Source organism: Drosophila ananassae, chromosome 2L (genome assembly GCF_017639315.1).
Source record: "Drosophila ananassae strain 14024-0371.13 chromosome 2L, ASM1763931v2, whole genome shotgun sequence".
NCBI lineage: Eukaryota > Metazoa > Arthropoda > Insecta > Diptera > Drosophilidae > Drosophila > Drosophila ananassae.
In genome coordinates this window covers 18,612,617-18,630,815 of record NC_057927.1, presented here as the reverse complement: position 1 = coordinate 18,630,815, position 18,199 = coordinate 18,612,617, and the positions used below count along the sequence as shown (strand labels likewise).

The following is an 18,199-nucleotide window of genomic DNA, read 5'->3' as shown; positions in this document are numbered from 1 at the left end:
CGAAGAGAGCTAAAAGCTAAAGAGCGCCAGAGCTTTTTCGCAGCATCCTTTCTTTCGATACATCTCGCTCAAAAGTCCCTCAGAATCTCCATTTTGACGTTGCTTGTGTGAAGAACAGATGGAAAAATTTCCAACACACCATTTCGGACCAAAGTAAACAAGAAAAATACCCAACAAAATTTTATTTAGAAAATTCTAAATTTTTGTGAAAACTGAAAACAACTCGAGGAACAGGATGCGGGGCGAGGAGACGACCTACAGGCGCACCACGCGCGAAAAGATTGTCCTGCGAGGGAACACAGCCATACGCACCGTGGACTCCACTGCCACATACCTGCCCGTGATGAGTCCAGCGGGGTGAGTTCTGAAACGGGGTAGGGTTGCAACTGGCTGAGGGATGAGGAGCTACAATTATAGGCGTGCCGGGCCACTTGAGCGAGCCTTGACTGTCGGCGCTCCGGCATCGATTTTTATCTAGACTGCAGTGGATTTCGGTATCGCATCCTTGCGATTCAGATATATTAGATATCTGCGCACCCAATGTGACCTTCGTTTGTGGTTTGCCTTTGGGTTTTCGCAGCACCCACAAGGGATTATATCGTTGACAATACCCTCTAGGTCTCATAATTTCGCTGTTTTCGAAAGACTGGGAGGAGGAGGTTGCAGGCCAACTGAAGAGCCGGCTTTCTCCGCATGCAAGCCCGCCATTAAATTACATTGCCGGCAAATTATTAGAAACCCACTGCCATTCGAGTGGATAAATACAACATGGCATACATAAGTGTGTGTGGCGCCTTTCCTTCCCAGAAATCGATGGAATCTTCGACTCGAGTCCACGACTACTAGTTGTAGCGTGCATTGACCAGAGTCCACCAGCGTTGGGTAACACGAGTCCTAGAATATACCTCGGGTCCACACGAAGCATGAATATGCTTCCAATTTACTTTATTCAAGCCGTGTATTACCCATAAATTAAAAAACGAGCTGGGAGTAATACCTAATACTTTGAAAAGCTTTTTAAACTATGCTTTACTTTCAAAAGTGGCGCCCAAATATAAGTCAGTTTTAGTTATAAATATGAATTATAATTAATATTTAAAATGTATTATATAACTTTCCTATTACATCTTTATAAAAGCTCGGATCCAAGATATGGTTACAAAACCAGCACGGTATGTTAGGCCAAGCAATCAAATCTTTTGTGGTTTATTTTTCTCAAGATATGGTGCCCCCTCCATGGGAATAACCATGATTGAAACCGCCCCCAAGCAGCGCCAGGCGAAACTTCCTTTAACCTCAATTCGCATTCACACAAACAACACAGCTCACAGTTACGGGCTAGGAAAACTACCCGGTATATCGTATACGACCCGTAGTCAAAGGGTCTGCTTTGTTGTGGACTGTGCGTCGTCCAGTCGAGTGGTCAGTCAGTTGGTCCGCAACCCTTGAGCCGTCCGGTAGATACCGCGCTTTGGGTCAGGGTTTTTTTTTAATAGTCGTGTTTGGACTGCCTGGATCGAGCTGCCCAGGCGGAGACTGTCGCCGGGGAGGGAAATTAAGTTTCCGTTCGAACTTTTACGTGTGTGATTTTTAAATTCCTAGTGAAGGAAGTGTCTACCTGTCTTTTTGTTGTCGTCCTGACACGGGCACGGTGCCATGTTCAACACCAGTGCCCAAAATTGGTTTGGCATGGGCCAGACATCGATGGCTCCGGCCGCCGGTGTGGCCCAACTGGTCAACAACAATTCGGGAATCTATAACCAGCAGTCGGTGCAATCCCAGCATCAAAATCCTTTCATGCGTCAGCGATCGTTAACCAGCTCGAATCCCGCCTTGGAACGCAATACTGCCTTGGCCATACGGCCACAGTCGCCACCGAATGTCCAGGTGGAGTATGAAGTTGCGGTGCCGTTCGTATCCACCTATAGACATACTCCATATCACTCATTATGGGATCTACATCAGTGGTAAGGGTTAAAGCTGAATATCACATATATATAGGGCGGATTAAATGTTTTAATATATGGATAAAATATTAAAGTTCGAAGGAAACTTAACTTTATTTAAATTTATCCAAATTATAAATACAAAATGAATATAGAAATAAGATTGCTTTCTGAAATAGCTATAGGTTTTATAAATATATATAAGTATAAGAATATATCAATGAAGGTCCTTTTTTAGGTACTAGATGTTATAAAGAAGGACCTACTGTATATATATTGATCTTTTCATTAAAGAACTTTGAGTGCGATATAATTATTGCAAAAATATTAAGACAATAAACAGCCCTTATTTAATTACTGGAAGAGAGCCCTATTATTAGGCAGCAAAAAGTAATTCTTTCCGATTCTTATACGAAGCAGTGTTCCCAAGAAATACAACCTGATGGCCCCCTGCCTTGCATCGCATATTTTTGCCAGTCATAATTGCCATTTGGTGTAATTTGCATAGGGCGAAATGTAGTTTTTACAGTGCCAAAGGCATTCTCAAGTAGGAATTAGCATAAACACCTCTTGGCGACACGAATTTTAAAGAGACCATCGTAACTAATAGACCAAGGACTGCCTCCACTACTCCTACCTCCTGGCAGGGTCCTTGTAACACTTTGCCAATCAATCAATGGCTCAATTAAACTGCATGTAATGCATAGATTAAGCCCCACTGATACTTGTGAACTACATACATATATAGGACAAATAGGCTGGTCAGTCAAAGGCTTTGGGGTACTGGGAAACTTATTGTTGGCCTAGTTAGTCGCTTGGCTAATCAGAAATCGTGGGCGAGCACATAGAAAACATTAACCCAAATTTGAGCGAGTACAACACTCTGTATAAATACCAAGCGGATGTGGCAGGAGTCGGGAAACTTGTCCGGGAATTATAGCCATGCCTTCTGCTGCCAACTTAATTATCCTGGCATAAAAAATATGGCGGCATATTTCTCGGATTCGAGATTTACAATGTTGTATAGCTGGTAGCTGGAATGCCTATAAACGCTTTAATGCCCCCGAATGACGCATGCAATGCCAAAAAAATAAAGAAAAACTATTCAAATGCGAATAAAACAGTTAACAATTGTCGCCGGCACGTCAATAACCTGGCCAGGAGCCACCTGGGTTATTGAACCCACCTGCCGACAACCAGCAGTTTTGTATGAATATCCGCCCCCTTGGGAGGCACAACGAACTCTTCATTTCCTAGAAATTCCCGAGCATTGTCCGTGGAGGGGAAGGGATAACGGGAAGGAAACAGTAAGGACTATCGCTAGGGCTAGCTAATATTAGACGGCTAGACACGAGGATTCCAACCGATATATATATTCAAATATATACATAGTATGTGTGCACACACCAGGACACGCAAAGTACTTGTCCGCGGCTGATAAAGCAAATGACCTTTGTGACATGGCCAAGTTGAATGGCAAACGCCACCAAGCTAAAAATTTATAGATAGCAAACTAAAAGTTTTATAAACACGGATGTCCGGGGGATGTTCATTAGTCTAGACTTTAGAATCTAGACTAGGATCTAGACTATTTAAGCTTAAAGCCGGTCACTTGGGGGAAATTAAGTTTGTTTAGAAATCTATTAAAGGTATACGTTACTCTTATTTTCCAGCTCATCCACACCACCAACTAGCCTTTCCCACATGGCAAGGATGATGGACTCCCTTATCTTGGACTCCCTCTCGCCATTTGCCTTCACCAAGATCACGGCCACCAGTCGTCCCGCTCGAAATGCCAATGGTGTGAAAAAGCCTTCGCCGGAGAGCGGACACGCCCCGACAACAGAGCGCCCTCACCGACCCATTAACAACCTGGGCCCCAACGCTCCCGGAGGATTGGGAATAGGGGGAAGTGTCCCCTTACGTGGCAAGCAGCGTCTGCCCACTCAAGGTAATGTAACGGGGAAACATTGAGGGGCAGGTTCATTCCATGATTACTAATAAAAAGCAGTCTCCGTCACAGAAGTGGCCCCTCAACCACGGCCCAGCCAGACGGCTCAGATGCCGTTCCCCTCACAGCAGCAGGACAATCGCTGGGTGTCCTCGCTTAGACGGCGAGATCCCGAGCTGCAACCTACACTGCCCTCCATTAGTAGCACAAACAGCAGCCTAGGCCAGAGTCATCATGGCAGTGCGGGGAATGTGGGCTTTGCCAGCGGAGGAGCACCCACTGCAGCCAATAGTATGGGCACTATGCGGCTCGGCAGACCCGGAAGAGCTTCTGCATTGACAGCTGCCGTGAGAAAAAGCAGATCAGTGGAAAGGTTGAGGGCCAGAAAGCTCAGTACTAATACCCAACTGACGCTCAAACACAAGCCGGTGAAGAAGAACTCCTTGGATGAGAACTCCAATTCGGATGACCAGGATGCCACCACATCGCTGGAGGACAACTCGCATGCTCAGTCCCTGTCCACCAATCACAATACACCCAAGTGCTCACCAAAGACCAAGGTCAAGCACTTCTCGCCACTAGGCTACGAGGGTCATTTAGTGGACACCCTCGAGAAGGATATACTGCAGCGGCATCCGTGTATCAAGTGGACTGATGTGGCCGGTTTAAATGAGGCTAAGACCATACTGCAGGTGGGTTTTCCATTATTTAAAAACATATTTAGTTATTATGTCTTAAAAAATTATAAATTTCTTTTTTTTAATCCACAGGAAGCGGTAGTACTTCCAGTCATTATGCCCGAGTTTTTCAAGGGAATACGCCGACCGTGGCGCGGAGTCCTTATGGTGGGTCCCCCAGGAACGGGCAAAACCATGTTAGCCAAGGCGGTAGCAACTGAATGCGGCACAACCTTCTTTAACGTATCCTCCTCCACGTTGACCTCCAAATACCGGGGGGAGAGCGAGAAACTAGTGCGTCTGCTGTTCGAAATGGCTCGCTTCTATGCACCCAGCACAATCTTTATCGATGAGATCGATGCCTTATGTGCCTCCAGGGGCAGCGATTCGGAGCACGAGGCCAGCCGGCGATTCAAGGCGGAGCTGCTCATTCAAATGGACGGACTGAACGCAAGCAAGGAGGAGGAAAAAGTGATTATGGTGCTGGCGGCCACAAATCATCCCTGGGATATTGACGAGGCCTTCCGTAGACGTTTCGAAAAGCGCATCTACATTCCTCTTCCGAATGGTAAGAGGATAAAAAGTTTCCTAAAACAATAAAAACAAAACTACTACTATTTTTCTTCCACTTTAAAGAGGACACACGTTCAGCCTTACTTAAACTCTGCCTAAAGGATGTTTGCTTGGCCCCGAACCTGAACACCGCCTTAATCGGTGACGAGCTGCAAGGATATTCCGGGTCGGACATAAGCAACGTGTGCCGCGATGCCTCCATGATGCCCATGCGACGCCTCATCTCCGGCCGCACTCCGGACCAGATCAAGCAAATACGGCGCGAGGAGGTGGATTTGCCTATAACGCTGCAGGACTTCCAAGATGCCAGGCAGCGCACCAAAAAATCAGTCTCCGCCGACGATGTTGCCCGATTCGAGAAGTGGATGGAGGAGTACGGGTCCTGCTAGTTGTACGGGCTGCTGGCCCAGCACCCTTGATAATTGTATCCCATGTGTACTTCCAAGCCTCAATTGCAATACTTTTCAGTCTGTATAAATCGTATTTGTTAGCTTAAAATGTTGTTTTTATATACGCTTAATTGCTCAAGTGACCCACGCCCAGCATTGCCCCTCAAAAACATGTGCACGGATAAATCTAATTATCTCATACAATATATCCACTATACACATATGTAATTTTTAATATTTATTCGACAGAATCCTACTTTAGGCTTATGGCAAACAAAATGTATTTTGTAATCAACATATTTAGAAAACGGAAAACGAAATAAATTACTCAACACCCCTTGGCTCCAATGGTGCATCTTAGGCTTTCAGTTTGGCAATGGTGTTCTGATAATCTTGTTCCACGACTGTGTACTCCTCTTGTAGTTGATCCATTCGCTGTTTCATGGTGGGCAGGCGAGCCCTTAGCATCTCTGTGTCCATTTTGTACCGCTCCATTTTCTTCAAGTCTTTTAGCTGCTTATAGTATACGGCGTTGAGGCGTTTCTTGACCTCCAACCGGTAGGCCCTGTACTCCCGTTCATCGTTCAAATTGGTATAGTATAGGCGCAATAGCTCGTAAACTTTCCGCACCTGGCGGGGATTCAGTTTAAGTGTTTCCCGAGCCTCCCGAACCATCTCTTTTGTGAAGCCCTTTGAAATAATATCGGGTGAAAATGATTTTAAGTTCTTGCAAAAGCGAGCATCTACAAAATTTCGAAGTCGCTGGAAATCTTCGGACGGGTCCTCTACGGTAATATCCACCACGTTCTTTTGAGACTGGTAGAATTTGTAAATTGTTTCCACCAACTTAGTGGCAAGGCCCAACTTCTGAAAAGGCGGTAATATCAGCATCTGGCTAATCCTAGGGCGCTTATTTTGCGGGTAAGCGTAGTACTCGTAAACGGTGGTATAGCCCGCAGTGGCGTATTGCCACTGACCATCGTTATTCTTGTACTTTTCATAGCTGGAATATAATTAAAATAAATATAATAAAGGGTGTGAAAAATTGTGGTGCTTTTTTGTGTGTAGGATTTACTTACCAAACAAAGAAGGACCACTGTGGGTCATCGGTGTCGATGTACGAAGCTGCATCCACGAACCACAAAACAAAGGTCTGCAGACGTGAAAAGAACTTGAGGAATGACGATATTTTGTAGTCGCATTGGTATATTTCAAAGAGCCGCTCGCTTCCGTCGTCCGATGTGCGAGTATACTCATTAACCTTTTCGCCGAAGGGTTGAAACTTGTCGGCTTTGTCCAAGGTCTTCAGGAACTCGTCCAGGTTGATGAAATAGCACCCGTCTGGCAGACTCTGGGCAATAGTGCTGATAACATCGTCAGCCTTGATTTCTCCACCAGATATCTCATTCACTCGATTTCCATACTCGACTCCAAGGTATATGTGCAAGGGACCGGCAGTATAAAGCACTCGCACATGCAAATCTTTGTAACCGAATATAGTCTCAGATTCACCGAAAATCTGATGGGCCATGGCGGGGTGGAAAATCAAAGCGTCGTTGTTTATGTCTCCCTTGTCCCGAACTGTTCCGAAAATACAATCATTGCAGGGCTATACTAAGGATACATTAGGATGCTACTCACTCAACTTAAAGTCCACGACTTCCAAGGCATCCAAGACCAAGTCCTGATATTCCTGAATTTGAGCCATTTTGGAATTTCTTCTAAGCTACAGAATGGTCGCAATTTTGGCGCGCAATATGTGCCTGCTGTGAGAGTTTCAAGTCTTTAAAAGGCCCCTTTCTTGGCCTTAAAGCGCTATATGAAAAATTTAGTAAATCTAGTGATCTAATATACTGTTCGGAGGCACGTTTCATAAAAAATACTCCCTCAATGTTGGTGTTTCGCGAAAATTTCGCGGCTAAACAAAGACGAAGCCGTAAGTGCTGGAAAACTTATTTAATAATGTGGCATTATAGAGTTGCCACCGATTGGTACTATATATCGATTAAATCGGCGTTGCAGGCCTATATTAAACTAGCCCATCATTTAATTTTCATTCAATTTTTATATTTCATGTGCTTCAATAAATGCTTAATTTTGTGTTTGTTTTTTGATTGTCACATTTAAAATTGTACAACTTTTCAAAATCGCTCTGCCCAGCAAGCGTTTTCCAACACTCGTACTCACTCGCGCAGCCAACTTAACAGGGCATTTGTAAGCAGAATTTGCAGAGAATTATTTTTATATAGAAAACCCGCTTTCGCAAGCAGAAACTTTAAGGAAGGCTTAGGAATAATTAACCTGTTTGCAGAGAAGTCGTCTCCCAGTCTTTTACCACAGAGACCAAGTTTAATCTGATTTATACCGGACAGAGGGAAATACAAGGTGAGTAATAAAAACTGCATAGTCATAGCGGCAAAAATAAAATTTTCTTTCGGTTTTTTCTGATTTTAGGTAATAATGGATACCTATTTGTTCGATGGCGGCCGCATCACCAAGATGGAGGTGGACTATGAACCGGCTTGCAATGAGAAAATCCCGCTGGCTAAGGATTTGGCTAAGAAGAACCCCGACGCCTTCCACGAAGCCATCGAAATGATGTTGCAGTTGGAGAAACAAACGCGACTGGGCGCCGACATGGTCTCCTGCTCGCGTGTTCTAGTGGCCATCTGTCAGATTTGTTTCGATGCCAACAACTGGAATGCCCTTAATGAGTACGTGAGCCTGCTGGTGCGTCGGCGATCTCAGCTTAAACAGGCTGTTGTAAAAATGATCCAGGAGTGTTGCACTTACGTGGATAAAACTCCGGACAAAGAGACGAAGCTCAAGCTAATTGATACTCTTCGCTCAGTTACTGAGGGTAAGATTTACGTCGAAATCGAACGGGCACGGCTCACAAAAATTTTGGCGGATATCAAGGAGGCCGATGGCGATATTGCCGGTGCTGCCACCGTTATGGAAGAACTTCAGGTGGAAACTTACGGGTCGATGGATAAGCGAGAAAAGGTTGAACTTATTCTGGAACAGATGCGCCTCTGCCTGCTGAAGGAGGACTATGTATCCACGCAAATCATTGCCAAGAAGATCAGCATTAAGTTCTTCGATGACCCAGCGCAACACGATCTCAAGCTTAAGTTCTATAACTTGATGATTCAACTAAACCGGGATACGTCTTTCCTGAATACCTCCCGTCATTACCAGGCCATTGCGGAGCCTCCTCGCAAAAAGACTGGTCTTACACCCGTCGATTCCTCGCTTTCCGCTGACGAGCAAAAGAAGAAACAAGAAGAGGATAAGAAGAAAAAGGAGGATGACTCAAAAGAAAAGAAAGTGGAACCCGTCGCGGAGCCTGAGGTGGAGATTGAGCTGACTGAGGAACAGAAGAAGGAGTTGACGGAAAAACTTGTTAGCGCTGTTTTGTATTGCGTCTTGGCCCCCTTCGACAATGAACAGAGTGACATGATGGCACATTTATCTAAAAACAAAAAGCTAGAAGATGTACCAATATACAAGTAATAAGCTACAAGTCTAACACAAATATTCAGTCCATATTAATGATTTTGTTCAATTTATAGAGAAATTCTGCGCTTGTTTATGTCCAAAGAGCTGATCAACTTCGATACTTTCAACGCTGAATTTGGGCAGGTTTTAGCCGAAAACGAAATGTTTAAGGATACTACAAAGCACGGAAAGAAATGCATCACCGAACTGAAGGACCGTCTAATAGAACATGTAAGAAGAACCAGGGAATGGAAATTTTTAAAGAGTTAATTTGATTTTTTACTTCCTGCAGAATATTCGAATCATTGCAATGTATTACTCCCGCTTGCATTTGACTCGCATGAGCGAACTGCTTAATCTGCCCAGCAGCCGTTGCGAGGAATATCTCTCAAAGCTAGCCAACAGTGACACCATACGGGTGAAGATCGATCGTCCAGCCGGCATAATTTACTTCACCCAAAAGAAGAGTGCATCCGACATACTAAACAACTGGGCCACTGATGTGAACCAGTTGATGTCCCTGGTAAACAAGACTTGCCACCTAATCAACAAGGAGGAGTGCGTCTACTCGGTCATGTGCGCTGTTGAGGATTAGCCAACATTTTATGTAGCCACTAAGGACACTTAGTTTTCCCTTTGAATCGCCTGCCTATTCATTCTGTAACTGTAATCGTACTAACCTCCCAAAAACATAAAAACTTCGATTCTCTTCGCAAAGTTTGTATTCATTGAATGAACTACAATAATTAAAAGAAACACCCCGTAATATCTATTAAAAACTATTTTCGTATTGTTTTGATTATGGCCAACACTCTTCGTGGGTTTTGCAACACTTGAAAGTTTTTGTTGTCTGCTTCTTTCTCAAGTCTTTTTTCATAGGCGTAGTTATCATAAATCATAAAAGAGGATATTTTGCTTTAAGAAAAACATGTAAAGATATAATAAATAATAAATAATTATTTAAAAAAAAAGGTTATAAAACACGGCAAGGGTTTTTATTTTTAGAAAATTTCTTTTGAAGTTGACAAATTTTAATTTATCGATACTTTCTGAATTAAAACAATTAGCTTGGGTTTTCCTCTAAGATATCTAATTTTATTCAATGTATTTATTCATTCAATTTAATAATTAAACCACATTTATTTTCAAGCACTTTAAAAACTATCGAGCATCCCTCTCAAATTTTTAACCACGACTCTGCAAGCTTGTTATTCTTTGTAATTGTATCATACTGCATGTATTGAAATTGTAAATATTTAAAAGTCTGAAAATGCCCAAACAAGATTGCAAATACGGGGAAAAGTGTTATCAGCGAAACCCAGACCATTTGTCAAAATATAATCACCCCCAAAAGGAAGAAAGCGAAGAAAACTGTGCGGCTAACAAAAAAGTGGCGCCAAAAAGAAGTGCATCCTCGCAATCAGACGAGAAAGATAAGCCAAACACCAGTAGCTCCAGTGCAGAGAGTGGAAACATGGAGGATATTCAAGAAGAGCCCAGGGGCAGCTATGAATCAGAAACAGCCGAGCTGCATAGAGAGGCCATGAACAATATTTCTGGCAAGAACTACATGGAAATTCTGGAGAAGCGCATCCGATTATCAGTGCAGCAAGAGTATGACAATCTTTGCCAGTCCAACGAATTTATCCGCCACAAATTCTTGGTTGAAATGCCGCCCGACTTTTACGAATTCTGGAAATTTGTGGGCACCTTAAAGAACGATCCCTCCCAGGAAAAGACAGCCGGTCTGGATCATCTCGAAAAGGTATTTCAGTTGCAGCTAGTGGGTCCCTTCGAATTTCTGGCCGAAAGATTTCATGGTGCCAAGATGGGCGAACCTGGAGACTACTTGAGGCATTGGCGCTTTTACTATGATCCTCCAGAGTTCCAGACTATTTTCGTGCGCAAAAACACGGGAATTCACTACGGTTACTGGAGGGATGTGCCGCAGGACAAGGATAACCTGTTGATTGCCAGAAACGACTCCACCCAAGGATGCGAATTTAAGTTCATAGCTGGAAATATTTTCGATGCATTTCTACATTATTTGGAGAATGATTTTGTGGGTACACCGTTTACAGCAAACCAGGTAGCTGGAACGAAGAAAGCTGTTCAAAAATATTTATCTGATAAGTCCCTTGAATTACCGCAACTGGATCGCCTTCAGCGGGATCGAAACAAGCGTGTGGTTGCCAAAACATTCCACAGAGCGGGAATTGTTGTGCCGTTCGATAGGAAGACCCAGATGGGGTACCGATCGCTTCCCGTAAGCGATGCTGAGTTAATGAAAATGCTGGCGTTGCTCGAACGCAGTGACATCGACAATGGATCTGCCAAGCAGGCGGTACTGGAGAAACTTCAGCCGGTTGCCAATGCGGCCACCATAGCAGTAGACGAGTGTGACTTTGGAACCGCTCTGGAGTTTGGCATAGACTTGTTCAGCAGTGGCCACAAGGAGTTGCACATGCTTGCCTCCTCCGTGTTGGTGCCTGCGTATTCTATGCTTTCCCGGCCGCAGTTTATCGCCATAGCCAAAGCACACATGGAGCAGCGTCGAAGGGAGCTGAACCTCAGCATGTTTGAAGTACTAAAGTAATAATATCGAAATATATTTTTATTCCATAACCGCACCATTTTAAAATGAATTAAAGTTACATGGAAACACAGCCAAAGAAGTTGTTTACATATACAGATATGAGCTATCCTTTCGGGGAGGGATGTAACTGGATGTGCAAGCTACACCAACGCTCTGGAGAAGCTTAAGCACAGGCTGTGCTGCTGTCGAGTCCAAGGGGATCTTGTCTGTGTAAATAACAAAAGAGCTGATGGGCAATTCCTGCTGATCCCGCCATGTGGCCACTGAAACCAGATAATTTTAATAAGTTTTCTAGAAACTCTGTATAATTTTAAGGACTTACCACCAGCTGCCACACCGGCTATAAAATTTGGAGCTTCCAGTTCAGTTATGCCCTTCTCAGTTGCACCCACTCCTCTTACGATGGCAATGTCATCGCTGTACAACTGAATCTCCTCGCTTTTGAACTCGACCTTTGCTTTTAGCGTCAGGGTGACCACTTTCTTGGCCACCTTTGCAAAGGGAAGCAGTAGCTCTGTGACTTCTCCGCTCATGGTAAGATCATCTTCGAGGATGGCCAGAAGTTGTTTGTTCTCAGGATTCCAGTGCAAGGAGGAAGACTTGGCGGGAATACTGCAGACACGCTTAGTATCCTTAGCCAGCACTGAGGTTCCAAAGTGGGAAATTTGAGATCCTTCGATGACCACCAGAAGATCGCTCTCGAAAGGTGTTTTACTGTCAGCCCATTCGGCCTCGAACTTTAACTCCAATCTGCGAATCTGAGGGCTTAATATGCAACAAAAATTTGAAAATAAACTCACTTCTCAGCCGGCGTAATGTTCTCGAACTCATCCTCGTCACAATCATCCCAAAAGGCACGCGAAGAAGGAATGTTTAATTCTCCGAATCCTGGACAACTCATGATGTTTGTTTTAACTAAATTTTCAGGTGAAATTCAAATAAGATCTTAAATCCGGTCACTGTGTTTTGTTCAAGTCATCAAACGTCGGCTCTAGAGATGGTATCGATTTCGATAGAAAAAAATCGACAATCTTGGTATTTAAATACCATTTTTGCGGTCGAAAATGTTTTGATAGAGTTATTAATGAATATTTTTGTAAAAACTCAGGTTTTCCAGGGAAACAGATCGTTACCGTATGTTAAAGCAAAAATATAAGATGAAGGATTATCCTCGAGCCATAAGCGTTCTGAGCCAGGAACCTTTTAAGGCGTTTCACACTTGTTTCTGAATAAACGGTGGTCACACTTGGTCACCAATTCCTGCAACACACAAAAAATGCAAGATGCAGGCGTGAATTCGAATTGGAAAAAACTCTCTGATTACAGTCCCTTGATAGTTTGAAAGCCACGCGTTGTGGAAACGGCAGCCTAAGAGCCCTGCGCGAGGATTGTGCCTAAAAACGCGTTCGGAAAGCAGCGCCATGCGGAAGCGCAGCTCACGGTGTAATTCGGACAATTTCAAGGAGCACCAGATGGATTCCAACGGTGGTGACGACATCAGCCTGCTGCAGCGACCTTTGCGCACTGCCCACACGGGATTCGAGGAGGCCCGACGTGCCTATGAAGATGGCACTAGCGAGGTTTGTAGTTTTCTCTAAGTGGAGTACGTGACTCAGCTTTGACCCCCAATGGCGAACGCTCCTTGGCTGGAAAATTATTTTAACAATTTTCATCACTTTATTGCAGGTTCGCCAGTTACTCAGTATGGAGTGCAGCTTGATCTACGAATGTAAGGTGTGCAGGAATATGTTTCGCAGCCTGGCCAATTTCATCAGCCATAAGCGTGTCTTTTGTTGCGTCAGCGCCCGTTTGGCGAACGGTAACGGATACACAGTGAGTGCGCAGTAAAGAACCACTATATCCTTATCCACAGAACCAATTGCATCCTATTACTCTAATTAAACCTCTTTTTTAGGATCTAAACTCGACGATGATAATACAGACCGGCAGCGGACCTTCTCCACAGGATATAGAGAACATGTTGCGCAGCAGAAGTACAGGTTGCTCGCCAGTGCCGCGTCCTATAAAGGGGGGAAGTGGGGGAATACGCGATCTCAGCGGCGTCATTGAGCGTTTGCGAAGGGAGAAAGCGCCAAAGCAAGTTCGAAGAACTTCACCCACAGTCCTGCAACTGGAATCGGTACCCACCTCCAGTCAGGCCGTTTATCAAACTGTCAAGGTGCAGGACCAGCACGACAGCATACGAACGGAACTAGACGAAGTGCATCGCATGCTTAATCCTAACGACACTGTAGTGGGACCCGATGGGAAGGCCCTCAACCCCGTTAAGATTGAACGGCACGGGGGCAGCGACTCGGGAGAAACCGGAGAACAGTCAATCAGTGACGAAACGGATACGGGAATTTTTTGCGAAACTTGTGAGTGTGCCAATCCAAATAGGCTTTGACTTCGGTTGGTGACTTGTGTATTTCGCAGGCAATCTGACTTTTCAGACGCACAAAACGCTTGAGCTGCACATTCAGAAGCATCATACGTCCTCAGCATTTGCGTTCCAGTGTCCGGCCTGTTCACTGACATTCTTGCAGGCTGCTGCTGTCATTCGTCATCTTTCCAAGGACCACAAGTATGTAAAGCCTTGATCGGAGATGGGGGAACCTTTTTCTTCATTTAGAATTCGAAAATACAATTTTAGACAATAAAAAAGTTCCTTTTTAGGAGAAATTTATAATTTTCAAAATTTATATCTATCTCAAGAAAACTGTATTATTATTTTCAATGTTCAGTGCTGTTTGTAATAACCAAAATTCTTTAAAATATGAGCCTAAGATTCCCAGTTATATTTTTATTTATTGAAAGTACTTTTTTCTTTCAAACTATTTTGTTTGTTTTTCATTTGTGAGTCATAGCGGTCCCACTTGTAGGATTTGATTTATTACTTAGATTTTTGTATTCTTTTTAGAAAACCAACTAGACGCATTCGCATGATGAGGAATACGATCCTCAAGCGCCGCGTGCAGCAAGGAGATGTACAGCCCAAAGGACCTTGCCGCGAACTGAAGCGGCTTAAAATGTCCGACGATGTGGTGGGCTATGAGCCAGAACCATTAGGTGCCGGTGGTGAGATGCGGAAAATCATGTCGTTGTGCATGTATTGCGAGAAATCCTTTGAGCGCCGTGCCGCTCTGTCGACCCACTTGCTCAATTGCCGCGCGAAACAAGAGGCAAGGTTGGCCAAACCACTAGCATGCGTCAAAAAGTTCAAAGAATCCAAGAGCAATGATTCTAGTTTGGATGCAGGCGATGAAGACCACACAATGTCTATAGATTTACCCAAACTTGAGGTAAATGATGGAGAGCCTTCCATCGAGAATATCGAAGATTTACCAGAGCCGGCCAATTCGTTTCCCTCTGGCTTACACACAGTCTCATTGGACAAGCTGCAGATACCCAACGAAAGCGATTCAGCCAGCGATGAGGCCTCTAACAGTGAGGACGAACCGGAAGCGGATGCCGATGCCGAAGCCGAAGCACCAGCAGGTCCTGAATCTAATCTTGATATTGAGAATTCCAAGGTCAAGGGGAAAAAGAAGCGCAATGTTCCGGTGGAAAAGCAGCTGCGGTGTCGGTGCAAAATCTGTCATAAACAGTTCAACGCCCTCGGAAATCTGCGTCGTCACATATCCATGTTCCATTACCGCGCACGTCGGTTCGGCTGCAATTTGTGCGAATATCGCGCTTTCCGGCGCTATGATATTGTAAATCACCTGGGTTTCACTCACAAAATCGAGGGCGACCGCGACAAGCTGACGGAACAGTATGTTTCCACTCACGAGTGCGAGTATTCGCGAGACGATGTCGACGGCGATATAATTCTACTGGATAAGGAAGAAAAAGCATCACCAGAGAGTGAGGCTAAGTCTCCTACGAAAGCGAACGAGGCCAAGCCTACGATGAAAACATACGAAAGGCGCTTCAAGCGGGTCAAGACAATTACAGAACCTACGGTGGGAGAAGATGGGCGCATATCTCCTTCCGCGGAAATCAAAGAAGAGCCGGTGAATCAAGAGCGTGTAGAACCACCCACCCAAACCTCGGGCAAGAAGCGTCGAAAGTCGCGCAACCAAATATCGCCTGACTCTGGCGATCACCACCCAGAAAAGCGTCCCACCCGCAAACGAGTAAAGGCAGTTAACAAGGACTTTGTCTACGATATGGTGAGCTTCAAGCCGGATGCTGCGGGTCAACTGAATCCAGCTGCCCAGGCCGTAGACTCCATGCGGGCGAAACTTCGTCGACACCCCCCCACGACGACTACAAGCGGAAATGAAGAGAACAAGCCCAAACAGTGGGAGGATTACATCACGGAGGCCAAAAGGCCGCTGGTGCTGGGCATCACGCGGCGGATCATGCTGGAGCTCGTGAGTCAAGGCCGCGCTGTGTCCGCCACTTTGCCGGAACTACCCGCCGAGCGTCCGCAGATTCGGCCACGTCTCATTTCGCATACTCGCAGCGATGGTGGCCAGCAGGCAGCCCAACCTGTGGAAGCTACGGCTCCGGAAACAGAAAGTTTCATCGAGAAGATTGCCAAAAGAACGGCGGCAGCTAGCAAGGATTCCGCTGTTGTTAACACCCTGTGGAACAAGGTCAACACGGTGATTGCCCAACAAAATCAGAGCCTAAAGAAGGAAGCCGGCCACCTTCACAAACGGGAAGAGGGAAAGGTGCAGGTGGAGGAGAGGGAGAAGAAACTTACCGAAATAGAGAAACCAAAAAGCCCCCCGCCCTTGTCCTCGCCCTCGCCCTCACCAGTCCGCCTTTGCCCCAACGAACCCATACCTGAAACGTTGGCAACCACTGGGATGGAATGCCTGGACGGCAAGGGCAGTCAAGCGGGAGCTCCGACAACGTTTCCGGCCCTGCCCAAGCCGCCATCCGTTTTGCAGGCAGCTGCCAATGGAACCATCCAGCTAACGCTGGACAGTCTGCTACGAGCTGCTCTGCAGAACTAAACTAAACGGAACCGGAAATGGAAGCCACCACAATCTCTGTCATCATTTCTATTTTGCAACCTTCGCTTCCCTTTTCCTTTCTAATGAATTTTCGTCGAACTTTTGGCTGGTAGCTTTCCCGTCGGCCGTATGCCGTCTGCCGTTTGCCGTTTGAAGGTAATTCACTAGTGTCCTTATTGTAGCTGTAAAACCAACTAAATAAGAAACCAAGAAGAATCAAACCAAGAATCCCTAGATGATAAATACGCTTTGAGTATTACGCGGTAAAAACAACCAAAACGAATTGAAAATCGTAGCATAATTTTCGGCTATTAGCAAATGTTTGTTGTTTGTGTGAATTGAGAAAAGTAAAAAGATTTTTTAAAATGTTATAGTTAATAATGTGTATGTACCTAATTTTATAAACCCACATTAAAATAAGTCACATTTGTATGAGGTGTTATGGCGTATGTGCTGCAGATTGTCCTGTCGGGACTTCAACCAGATTGTATATTCAAGCACACAAGTATTTGGGTGAAGACTATTTTTAAATATTAACAAAATAAGTTTGTTTATTGTAAATCACTCATTCCCATTTATTGTAAAAATTATTTAATATATTATTTTGATTATTAATGAATCTTATGCTCGAATCATTCTTACCGGATTAGGCACACCCTATTTTAAGTATATGTATTGTGGATATGGAGGCTGGGTCTTGGATATTACGTTTGTTGACGCTTTATCTTGGCATCTAGCATACGAATCCATCGCACCACCACCACCTAATTAGCATTATTATATTCGGGAACATAACAGCTGAGTGGAAGCCAAGAACACGACGGATGACTCCTGCATGATGCTGCATAAATTTGTTTTCCAAAATGTTAATTGCAAACTAAGCGAAAGTCAGGCGAAACTTGTACAAGACAGTCTGCTGTACACACCCCACCCAGATATATGTTTGTATATGTATTTTATACATACGCACTGTTGACTTGGCAAATATTTTGCCAGAAAGCAACAGACATAAAACAACAAAAAAACTAAAAAAAAATACATAAATAAATAAGTAAGAACAAAAGGGAACGAAGCTCTCACACAAACATTCAAATAAAAGAAACAAAAAAAAGTAAATGTCCTGATCTACTCGCGTAGTTCAATGTATTTATATATCATTGTATTGTACAAGGTAGAGCCTTAAATCAAATCACCAAATGATAATAAATCCTACCATAATCACCAACAAAAACAAGCCGAAAGTATATAGATTACAGGGCAGGCCAACAAGTGTCCAATTTCCAATGGCCAGCACCTGTTTTTGGATGCCCCAGATGAGGAGCGAACGCCAGTGAAATGGAGCAGGTCTCAGATATGTACCCCTAGGATGCTTTTGCTGTAACTGCTGCAGATGCTCGACAATAGAAATTGTGTCACGGTCAGGAGTCCACGCCCAGGACATGGGGATTTTGGAATGGATGAGGGCGTAGGGATGGGTTTTAGGGCATTGGGTGTAGGGTGTAGGGTGTGGGATGTGAGCACTGGCACGGATGGTGGAAAACCGAAACCGGGCCACACTTTAAAGCTAAGCGTGTGCGTATCTGTGCGGGAAAATAG

At 44.5% G+C, this 18,199-nt stretch overlaps 6 protein-coding genes across 9 annotated transcripts; 4 read left to right on the top strand and 2 right to left on the bottom strand.

Moving 5' to 3' along the window:
- Nucleotides 1-114: 114 nt before the first annotated feature.
- On the top strand, nucleotides 115-5,645 carry LOC6499147 (katanin p60 ATPase-containing subunit A1). 4 transcript variants are annotated; one of them, XM_014910446.3, is made up of 5 exons: nucleotides 115-357; nucleotides 3,620-3,897; nucleotides 3,958-4,589; nucleotides 4,668-5,142; nucleotides 5,211-5,645. In XM_014910446.3, exons 1-5 carry the CDS (start codon nucleotides 236-238, stop codon nucleotides 5,534-5,536), a joined length of 1,833 nt encoding a protein of 610 aa, XP_014765932.1. In that variant the 5' UTR covers nucleotides 115-235; the 3' UTR covers nucleotides 5,537-5,645. The 4 variants fall into 4 exon arrangements, with proteins under 4 accessions (XP_014765932.1, XP_014765930.1, XP_014765931.1 ...); XM_014910444.2 differs by having other exon boundaries at nucleotides 116-357; nucleotides 3,970-4,589; XM_014910445.3 differs by lacking the exon at nucleotides 115-357 and adding an exon at nucleotides 1,527-1,967.
- Nucleotides 5,646-5,761: 116 nt separating this feature from the next.
- LOC6501417 (histone acetyltransferase type B catalytic subunit) lies at nucleotides 5,762-7,526 on the bottom strand. The gene is made up of 3 exons (XM_001955174.4): nucleotides 7,178-7,526; nucleotides 6,616-7,117; nucleotides 5,762-6,539 (listed from the first exon to the last, which is right to left on the bottom strand). The coding sequence occupies exons 1-3, from the start codon at nucleotides 7,242-7,244 to the stop codon at nucleotides 5,894-5,896; spliced, it is 1,215 nt and encodes a 404-aa protein (XP_001955210.1). The 5' UTR covers nucleotides 7,245-7,526; the 3' UTR covers nucleotides 5,762-5,893.
- Nucleotides 7,527-7,660: 134 nt separating this feature from the next.
- On the top strand, nucleotides 7,661-9,819 carry LOC6499148 (26S proteasome non-ATPase regulatory subunit 12). Its single transcript, XM_001955173.4, has 4 exons — nucleotides 7,661-7,921; nucleotides 7,991-9,048; nucleotides 9,112-9,268; nucleotides 9,330-9,819. The coding sequence occupies exons 2-4, from the start codon at nucleotides 7,997-7,999 to the stop codon at nucleotides 9,630-9,632; spliced, it is 1,512 nt and encodes a 503-aa protein (XP_001955209.1). The 5' UTR covers nucleotides 7,661-7,921; nucleotides 7,991-7,996; the 3' UTR covers nucleotides 9,633-9,819.
- Nucleotides 9,820-10,084: 265 nt separating this feature from the next.
- LOC6499149 (histone PARylation factor 1-like) lies at nucleotides 10,085-11,703 on the top strand. Its single transcript, XM_001955172.4, has one exon. The coding sequence runs from the start codon at nucleotides 10,308-10,310 to the stop codon at nucleotides 11,631-11,633; it is 1,326 nt and encodes a 441-aa protein (XP_001955208.2). The 5' UTR covers nucleotides 10,085-10,307; the 3' UTR covers nucleotides 11,634-11,703.
- On the bottom strand, nucleotides 11,634-12,631 carry LOC6501416. The gene is made up of 3 exons (XM_001955171.4): nucleotides 12,434-12,631; nucleotides 11,956-12,383; nucleotides 11,634-11,896 (listed from the first exon to the last, which is right to left on the bottom strand). The coding sequence occupies exons 1-3, from the start codon at nucleotides 12,532-12,534 to the stop codon at nucleotides 11,718-11,720; spliced, it is 708 nt and encodes a 235-aa protein (XP_001955207.1). The 5' UTR covers nucleotides 12,535-12,631; the 3' UTR covers nucleotides 11,634-11,717.
- A 120-nt stretch (nucleotides 12,632-12,751) lies between these two features.
- Nucleotides 12,752-17,222, top strand: LOC6499150 (zinc finger protein 800). The gene is made up of 5 exons (XM_001955170.4): nucleotides 12,752-13,213; nucleotides 13,320-13,466; nucleotides 13,549-14,011; nucleotides 14,070-14,217; nucleotides 14,554-17,222. Exons 1-5 carry the CDS (start codon nucleotides 13,055-13,057, stop codon nucleotides 16,601-16,603), a joined length of 2,967 nt encoding a protein of 988 aa, XP_001955206.1. The 5' UTR covers nucleotides 12,752-13,054; the 3' UTR covers nucleotides 16,604-17,222.
- Nucleotides 17,223-18,199: the final 977 nt, after the last annotated feature.

Excerpts from the sequence above, each read along its gene's own strand:
- LOC6499149 (XM_001955172.4), top strand. The coding sequence starts at position 10,308 with ATGCCCAAACAAGATTGCAAATACGGGGAAAAGTGTTATCAGCGAAAC.
- LOC6501417 (XM_001955174.4), bottom strand. The coding sequence starts at position 7,244 with ATGGCTCAAATTCAGGAATATCAGGACTTGGTCTTGGATGCCTTGGAA. Across the intron at positions 7,118-7,177 it reads AGTCGTGGACTTTAAGTTGA|TTCGGGACAAGGGAGACATA; the intron begins GTGAGTAGCATC and ends TTTTCGGAACAG. Across the intron at positions 6,540-6,615 it reads CAGTGGTCCTTCTTTGTTTG|CTATGAAAAGTACAAGAATA; the intron begins GTAAGTAAATCC and ends ATTATATTCCAG.
- LOC6501416 (XM_001955171.4), bottom strand. The coding sequence starts at position 12,534 with ATGAGTTGTCCAGGATTCGGAGAATTAAACATTCCTTCTTCGCGTGCC. Across the intron at positions 12,384-12,433 it reads AACATTACGCCGGCTGAGAA|ATTGGAGTTAAAGTTCGAGG; the intron begins GTGAGTTTATTT and ends TCAGATTCGCAG. Across the intron at positions 11,897-11,955 it reads AGCCGGTGTGGCAGCTGGTG|TGGCCACATGGCGGGATCAG; the intron begins GTAAGTCCTTAA and ends ATCTGGTTTCAG.
- LOC6499147 (XM_014910445.3), top strand. The coding sequence starts at position 1,657 with ATGTTCAACACCAGTGCCCAAAATTGGTTTGGCATGGGCCAGACATCG. Across the intron at positions 3,898-3,957 it reads GCAGCGTCTGCCCACTCAAG|TCTCCGTCACAGAAGTGGCC; the intron begins GTAATGTAACGG and ends AATAAAAAGCAG. Across the intron at positions 4,590-4,667 it reads AGGCTAAGACCATACTGCAG|GAAGCGGTAGTACTTCCAGT; the intron begins GTGGGTTTTCCA and ends TTTAATCCACAG.
- LOC6499150 (XM_001955170.4), top strand. The coding sequence starts at position 13,055 with ATGCGGAAGCGCAGCTCACGGTGTAATTCGGACAATTTCAAGGAGCAC. Across the intron at positions 13,214-13,319 it reads ATGAAGATGGCACTAGCGAG|GTTCGCCAGTTACTCAGTAT; the intron begins GTTTGTAGTTTT and ends ACTTTATTGCAG. Across the intron at positions 14,218-14,553 it reads CATCTTTCCAAGGACCACAA|AAAACCAACTAGACGCATTC; the intron begins GTATGTAAAGCC and ends TATTCTTTTTAG.
- LOC6499148 (XM_001955173.4), top strand. The coding sequence starts at position 7,997 with ATGGATACCTATTTGTTCGATGGCGGCCGCATCACCAAGATGGAGGTG. Across the intron at positions 9,049-9,111 it reads GAAGATGTACCAATATACAA|AGAAATTCTGCGCTTGTTTA; the intron begins GTAATAAGCTAC and ends TTCAATTTATAG. Across the intron at positions 9,269-9,329 it reads AGGACCGTCTAATAGAACAT|AATATTCGAATCATTGCAAT; the intron begins GTAAGAAGAACC and ends TACTTCCTGCAG.